An 8441-nucleotide genomic window follows, 5' to 3' on the forward strand; every position below is an offset into this window, starting at 1 on the left:
TTTTGTACATCAGTTCCTTGAGTTTTTTAGCCTATTGTGTAGCTCTTCAAAAAAGGCAAACAGCAAAGCAAAATACTTAACTAAATACTAAAACCACCTAATTTTTCAGTGTTGTGTTGACATGATGCTTTTGTCCCACAATGCAAATGGCACAGCTGGAAAAAGTGGAAAATAAAAAGCTAAGGTACTGATGGAAGTCACAAAATAAAAAATGAAAACACAGAACATTCTTAAATTACCTTAATACAATTGATAAAATTTTAAATGGTGATGGTTTACATCGGCACCGTGTACATATTGAGAAGCACTCTGAATACATCCATGGTATGCACACATCTTATTATCTCCTATTTTAGCCTAAAGTGGTTAAGTTTTTCTTTCAGCTACGAAAATAGTGCCCAGTTAGTTTTTGCAGCCTGCTGTTCACCTGATATAATTAGGTAGCATGAAAACTGGGACACGTATCCGGTTTGGGTTTGCTGCTCGCTGTCACCTGGAAGCTGGAGGATAATGGTCAGGATGAAATCTGTGTGGCGCTGATGTAAAGTGAAGGCGACGGGCAGCCTGGCTGACTCTGATAGGCTGAGACACCTGTCAATCAAGCCAACACACCCCAAAATCAAGCTTCCTCAAAGATTGCCACAGTTTAGAAAATGTACAGTTAAATCTGCACTCTGTTGTTTAATCCTCCAGCACCGGACACAATCTGGCAAATACCTTCTAGTTTCTATGTTAAAATGTTTAAATTGTTTTATGGGTTGGTGGAGCCCAAAGCAGAGCTAAAAGACTTGAAAACATGTCGATTAATCTGGATAAAGCTCCAGAGGGAAGATAATGTTGCATATGCATACTGGATGTGTAATTTGTGTCTATAATTGATTGCAGCAGCTTTAAACAAACACTAAAGTTAAACACTCTTACTGATTTTCTATACATTTACTCATTACTCACATTCGTATTAAAACTGGCCTTTTTCACACCATAACAGAACAATGAACAGTGGCTCTACTTTGTGTCCCAATAAGATGATGTGACATTGAGGCAGTGTGCACAAAACCAGAGCCCTAAAACTAAAGCAGCTCAAATAAATTCATCCTCGATTAATTTTAATGAGCTACACCGGTGCTTTTCCTGCTGTGATGTGTCAAAATATCTTCCGTAAAACAAGCTTGATCACAATAAAGGCTGTAACTGTAAATGAAGCGTACTCGATATCAATGTGATTGATTACACCTGTGTGTGTTTCCTGCTAAATGTCCACGAGAATCTCACTTAAATTGGTAGTTTTTAGTAGATTCTGGCATTTTTTATAACTGCCGTTATTAATTCTTGGCCTCCAGGGGATGCAAGAACTCCAGAGTAAACCAGCAAATTCACAGCTCTGACATGTCTACAAGAAATCTACTAGTTTTTACATGTGTTTCTGACAGATAATTCTGCGTACAGTGCAGTGCACAGTGGAAATAAAGAAGCCAAACAACCGAGAAGAAAATGCTGACTGACAAAAGAAGAGGTTAGCTCTTCAAGATTGCTTTGTTTTGAGGCAGTGTTTCTGTGATTTCCTGCCACACTGAGCTCCCTGTGCTGCTGACTCCGTCCTCCTCACCTCTTTTTCTTTTACTGTTTTCTTTACTTCAGACCTGAAACCTGCACAGTGCAACCAAATTGGGCAGTTAGGAGGTAAATGCCTTGTAAAAGGGCAGATTGGTGGGGAGTAATTAAGGGAGGAGAGAGAGAATGCACTTTTACAAACAGGGAAAACAGTCATTCAGTAAATGCAACCAAAGCGGTGGTGTCGGTAGACCTGGTTGTCTGAGGCTACAACCCCAAAAGTTTTATGAATGGTCCCAGATCTAATTCTGTTTGTTTGTTTGGTTTGACAAACGTAAGATGGATCTACTTATCTGTCATTATGATCACGTGTCACAGTTGATCAAAAACAGTCCCATATTATTTTATTGCCCTGTTTCCTGGAGCCAAAATATTTTTCTGTCATGTCTGTGATTTCTCCATTTCACATTCTGCAAATATCCAGCAGTGACATTATTGTGTGTATGGATGCTAGCCCATAACCACATATAAAACATGGCCTTTCTGATCATTAAACTTACAAACAAAATTGCTGCGTCGCAATGAAAAGACATTTTATTGTTTTATTGGAAGTCGTGTAGTGAAATAAGTCGTCATTTGACTATGGCAAGCAAGATTCTGTGTTTTTTTTTGTCTGCAACAGAGACAGCAGATTTGGCCTGATTGGTGTTATTGTGGTTATTTATTTGGGGTGTTTTGTTATGGATGAACTTTTCTCCTCACCGGATTCTGCATCTCTTCTCCTGGACTACTTAAAAGGTTCCTTTTCTCAAATTGCTTATCAATAAAATGCTATGAGAAACCAAGAATTTCCAGGACACACATTTACATATGATTATAGCTCTGGAAATCAGCATAAATGGGACTGATTCAGCAAAATTAGAGAACCACATGGAACATAGGAAGAAAGTGACATGCAGACAGCTCAGTGTCTTCAATTTTACATTAACTTTACTGTGAAATAGCCTAAAAAATGTGCAAATACTGGGTAAAAATCCAAAGATTTCTGAGCCCCCAATGCGTCAAAATCCCTAATCTCAACCCAACTCTCTCTAGTGTTTGTGCAAATCTGAGCTTCAAAGCCCCTCCAATACCAACATTATTCTTTTTCTTTACTGTCTGACCTCCTTGCAGAGACAAAAGCCCACCAGGTGGCGCAAAAAACACAGAGATTCTCACGGCTCTTTGAACGCAACATGACATAACATGACATCTGAGGAAAATATGCAGCGTCAAAGCTGGAAGCGCTTCAGTCTGTTGGCTCTTTGAATGAAACATATAACAGTAGATTATCAGGGGGTGAAAAAGTAGGTGTTTGGGATTTTGCAAACAGAACTAACTTGTGTTTTTCATTTTGCCACACGGGGTTGCTTACATCTGGCAACGCTGCTCCAAACTTTCACTTTAAGAAGGCGCGTCTACGCTGCGGTGTAGTGTGTTTATTACGATCCTTAAAGTGGCACATGGAGAGCGGAGCTGATTCCTGCATGGCACAGAGATGATTCCTACCTACAGATCGTTGTCCACAGTGAGGAGATGCTTTGGAGAAACTGATCCACGCACCGTCTTTGTGTAGTCTTATTTTTTATTTTATTTTAATTTTTTTGCGCGTGTCTTGAGTCAGTGTCTGCTCCAGTGTCTGCGGCAGCTCCTCACCAAAAGGCGCACAGCGAGCCGAGGGACGGGATCAGCAGATTCACACAGACGAGGCGGCGGAGGAGGAGGAGGAGGAGGTGGAGGAGGGATCGAGATCAAGCGAGACATGAAATAATCACCAGTCAGCCGTCAAAAAGAAGAAAAAAAAGAAAAGGTGAAGCACACCGGGAGAGAAATGGAGGCACCGCCGGGGACGAGCTGCTGTGAGCCCACCTTGGCCAAACGGGAGTAACCGAGACGAGAAACTGGTTGGGATGGCAGCATCCAGTAACTCCAGCCTCTCAGGTTCATCTCTGTCCTCTGGTAAGAGTTCAGGCACATCTGACACCTTTGAGCTTTTCGCCTTAGAAGATAAAAAAAACCCAGTAATTAATATTATAATTAGAATGTCATCCTTTTTTTTTTCTATTGAGTTCATCATTTTGCATGCAGTTGCAATTTCTGCTCTCATTTGGCAAACTTTTTTTGTCATTAAAACACAGATGCGCAAAACAAACATGCACTGAAAAATTGTGACATCTTCATATTTCCTCACAGGTGCTCAGTAAAACACACATTTCATTGAAACGCTGAGGATTACTGATAAGAGAAAAGCATCACCATCTGTTATAAGTGGATGCAGCAGTGGAAATATTAGAGGGAAAGGAAGCTTTTGGTGTGCACAAGGATTATGAGGTTTCACGCAGTCAGTATGACGCTGGGTTTTGGATGTTATCATTAGATTGCCAATCATCTCCATAATTCCCTTATTGACTTTCCACTTGGACGGCTTTACGGATTATCTTTGGCCTGTGTAGTCTACCATTTTCCAAAACGCAGCTCCAGGATGAGATGTTTTCTGTCAAAAAATTCTAATGTGTTAAGGTTCAGTGACATAATACATTTCAAACTGCTTCAGTGTGCACAAAAACTCCACTCAGTTCTTTCCTTTTCGCATGAGAAGAGGTACAGTTTAGCGATAAGCACCTATTATGTATTTGGGCAAAAATGCAATTTTCAAGGTTCAATTTTGGCAGAATGAGAACTGAAAGTTGGTTTGCAGCTGTTCAAATAAACCCCGAGTGAAAGAGCGGCAACCCGGTGCTCGTCTCTGTGAAATTCTGTGTTGATAAAGCGTGTTGCTGCCCATGTTTGCCAGGGTATAAAGTACAAACTCCACTATCACAGCGTTTGTTTGATGTGGAAGCCCCACCAACAACCAGAGGCGTGTGTGAGGCTGTTTATAATAACAGGCTCTGCGGTTTGGTTTATGGAAAGTAGCATGTAGAATATATCTAGAAATACTTTTTCCACCTAAAAAACACCTGCAAAAAAATCAAATATTGAATGGAAAAGCTGTATTTATGACAGGATGAGGGTATCGCATAGAGCTTTTGTTTTACTTATACTGTCCCTGCACCCCAAACCACACCACACAGTCAGCGTCACATTTCCCAAGGTACAGCCCAATGGGAGGGACAGACAGTCGTTTCCAAGCTGATATAGCCTGTGGTAACCGCAGGCTTCACAAAGCATTATCTCATGTGTGCGTTTCAGAAAGCAGCGGATTTACTGTTTGACCACTGCTGCTTTAAGAGGAAAGTCTTTTCTTTCTGTGGCATTGGAGGGTTGTCATTACTGTTGGGCTCTCAATATAATTATCAGAGGTTACAAGCTGCTCTGCTGCCAGGGATAGAGTGGTTGTCACAAGGGTATTATTATTTTCATGCAGAGCTCTTTGGCAGCCAGACACAACATTTGAATAATCTTGTCTATGAGGCATATGACTCAAAAAAAAAAAAAGGAATCTGCACTCAATTTCTGCTCCATATTCAGTTCTGGCTGCAAACAAAGTGCTCGCTGTGTAGTTATTTCAGCCGCTTCGAGTGATAAGTCTGTCTCATAATCTTGTAGGACGGTGTGTAAATGAAGTTCATCTAACTTGTCTGTGTGAATAATCAAAGTGTCGCTGATGGCACTGATGGAGCACCGACGATAATCGTAAAGGTAATTACGTCACGGAAGCTAACATTGATTTATTCCTGCGCTTCAATTTCTGAACTGAAAGGAACAATTGAATGCACACAAACCACCTTGTAATGTGTGGACGGCGTTATTTACACACTGTAACTGCCAAAAATAATAAAGATGTAGACTAATACATCTGGTAACAAACTAATCAAAAGGATTGCAGCATGGTTGCAAAATACATGTTGCAATCACTTTCTTTTCCCTAGAAAAATATTTTCTGGCTATTTATCTAGATCAGGGAGATTCCTGCACATACTTGGCACGGGTAGGCATGGAAGCATGTACTGTACCAGCAGCACACCATTTGCCAGACTGCTCTAGGAAATAAAGCTTTGAAAATAAATTGAGGGCTAGAGCGTGAAAGTATGTCTTCAGCTCCAGGCCTTAAATGACAAAATTGGTCAGGGAGGCAGAATTACAGCCATGTATTACAGAGAGGCTGTCTGCTCTACGCCATCCTGCACATGTTTCTGGCAAATGCTGCAGTTCACCTCGAAATCTTTCCATTACCGCTGTTTCTTGTCCTCTGTAGTGTAAATCATGTGGGACTGGATTGGTGTCATGTACGCTGAGTGACTTGCAGAATTTACCTGCATGTTTTATAACATCAGCGACGGGGGGCAAGTTTCTCTCACAAGTGTTCCAGCGCTGGTTGTTCCTATTCCAGCCGTCAATGCGGGATTGATAACAAGAACAGATGCTCTCGGCTGCAAACACGATGAAATGTCAGAATGAGGTTATCAAATTACACTTTTCCACATTTAAACTCACCTACAGTTCTTGTTAACAGCACTCTGTCCCTAAGGGTGTCCAGCCCAGCAGCACACTGCAGAGAGGCGCCCTTATACCTGTCACATGGTATCTGGTCAGTTCCAAGACAGTGTTGAAATTCTTGTTTTGGACCAGTGCAATACACAGATGGTCTCCCTGCTGCAGCTCTACTGCATCCCACTGACATGACTGTGTGTGTGTGTGTGTGTGTGTGTGTGTGTGTGGCTTTGCACTCAGAGTTCTACTCCAGAAAATGTGTGATTTCTTAGTGCCAGTTATGTATGTGAATAAATCTCAGCCGTATACGAGCAATAAATCTCCTGAGACTGTAAAGTGTTAGTTTTTTTTCATCCCAATCATTAGATAACAGCGTTGTCTTTTATAACTTTTTTTTTTTTTTTTTTAAATGGTCAATTCAAATTCTACATAGTCATATTTTCAATCTCAAAAGACTTTATCATAGACAGTATATAAAGTTGGATGTATCCTCCAGGTCTGAAAATTTTAAACAACGTGCAAGTGCTTTAAATCTGCTTTTTTTCTCTAACAGCCAGCAGGGGGCGACTCCTCTGGTAGCATTAAGAAGTCAGATTGTGCAGAAGACAATGGGAAATGACCATAATTCTCCGCTGGTTTGTTACTAAAGTAAAACATGTTCCTAATGAATTTATGGTCTCAGTCGCTAGTTCGCAAGTTAATTTTATAAATCATGGCTTCATTTAGAGCAAGGCTGCTTTCCACGTCCGTGTACGCTGACTGATGCAGACTTTGAAAGCAGACAAGCTGTTCTTTTGATAGTGCAATCGGTATATTACATGACACGTATCCTTGCGTGTCTTGTGGACACATAATACAGAAAGCAAAAAGCATAAACCTACCTTGAAATAGATAATAGAGCAGGGTGCGGCTGCCTTGTGATGTACAGATCATCACCACATCACCAAGCGTTGTGTCCTCAAGTTTCTCGAGTCATTGCTGTTTTTTAAGCCCAAGATGGCGACGGCTAATTGTCAAACTTTAGGCTTGAAAATGAGAGTACACAAATCAAAAGGTGATGTCACTTCCCCTGTAGTTTGGAAAGGGACAATGAAGATAGACAGGAAAGTAGGGGAGTGACATGCAGCACATGGTCCAGTCGGCCTGGACTTGATCCACTTCTCAGGGTGTAAGTGCCCATATGGTATGCACTCCAGCCACTGGGCAATCAGGTCGCCCCCTGCAGGGGCTCTTTAAAGTTTTTTCACACCCGGTGAACAACACATACCAAACAGTGAAAATCTGAGGGTGAAATACTGTGCGACACGTCAGTACCAATTTCACACTATTACGAAACCACCAGCATCATTGCTTTATGGATAGTGAGGATGACCCTAAGAATCAGTGTCAGTAGAGGAGCCAAGGATCCCAACGGGTGTCGTTATTTCCATCCAAACTCATAGCATAAAATGAAAAAACAGAAAGATAGGAGATGCAACAATACAAGCAAACTAAAAAATGCATACGTTGTCCCGCTTTATGTCACTCAATCACAGTGAACTCAACATACTGTAGATGGGCAGTTAGATCATGGAAACATGGGACAGTTAAATCAACAGGGCTGGTGATTAACTACCTGGTTTTACTTTTTCTAAACAAAGAGACTGAGTCATTTCCATTTGTGTGTGAACCTTTAACCCTGATGAGGTGATAGTGAGAACAGTCAGACTTTAAGAGGTCTTATTTTAGCTGCCAGGTTATATATAGAACCAAAATTAAAGGAAACTAAAGTAGAACCCAGCAGGAAGTGTCTCAGTAAAGTGTAGAGTCACCGCGTGCCGCCAAAACAGTTTCTTGGCAATGATTCTCCAAGTCTTTGGAACTCTACAAAACGAACGAACCCCACTCTTTCAAAAGATGTTCCCCCATTATGTTTTGATGATGGTGTTGGTCCGAAATCTCCCATAAGTGTTCAGTTGGGTTGAGATCTGGTGATAGTGAGAGTTGTCGCATATGATTCACATTTCATTTCGTCAAACCCCTCAGTGACCCACTATAGATGCAAGGGTTGTCATCCTGGAAGATACCACAGACAAATGTGATATCACTTTGTTGTGATTTGCGAGTGCACCCACATCTTGCAGCAAAACGATTCCAAAGCATAACAGAATCACTAGATTCTCTCAGGACTTCAGGGGTTATCCTTAGTTTGTCATCCATCTGTATATGGCCGATGTTTTACAGTTAAACAGAACGTATAATATGATAAAATGACTGCTGTGTGACGTGCAAGTGAAATGATCATCTCCAGCTTACCTCTGTGCCATAGATATAAAACATGGATATAGTGACTCTGAAGTCATCCATTGATTTGTGGACTACTAGTTTGGCATTACTGCATTCACCATCGTTCTCTTTTGACACCGATCACGACAAGC

At 41.2% G+C, this 8441-nt stretch overlaps 1 protein-coding gene and 1 long non-coding RNA gene across 2 annotated transcripts in view; one reads left to right on the forward strand and one right to left on the reverse strand.

The window, feature by feature from the left end:
- The first annotated feature begins 2890 nt into the window (after window positions 1–2890).
- Window positions 2891–8441, forward strand: part of chn2 (chimerin 2) — a 31770-nt gene continuing 26219 nt past the window's right edge. The window contains exon 1 of the mRNA XM_008291058.1: window positions 2891–3549. Within this exon, the coding sequence (XP_008289280.1) occupies window positions 3501–3549 (49 nt within the window). The 5' untranslated portion in view covers window positions 2891–3500. The remainder of the gene's footprint in view (window positions 3550–8441) is intronic.
- On the reverse strand, window positions 3500–6101 carry LOC103364052 (uncharacterized). The gene is made up of 3 exons (XR_520525.1): window positions 6032–6101; window positions 5847–5963; window positions 3500–3589 (listed from the first exon to the last, which is right to left on the reverse strand). It is a non-coding gene; the product is annotated as an uncharacterized LOC103364052 (long non-coding RNA).

The sequence above is a fragment of the Stegastes partitus genome, unplaced genomic scaffold, assembly GCF_000690725.1.
Source record: "Stegastes partitus isolate 25-593 unplaced genomic scaffold, Stegastes_partitus-1.0.2 Scaffold711, whole genome shotgun sequence".
Classification (NCBI taxonomy): Eukaryota; Metazoa; Chordata; class Actinopteri; family Pomacentridae; genus Stegastes; species Stegastes partitus.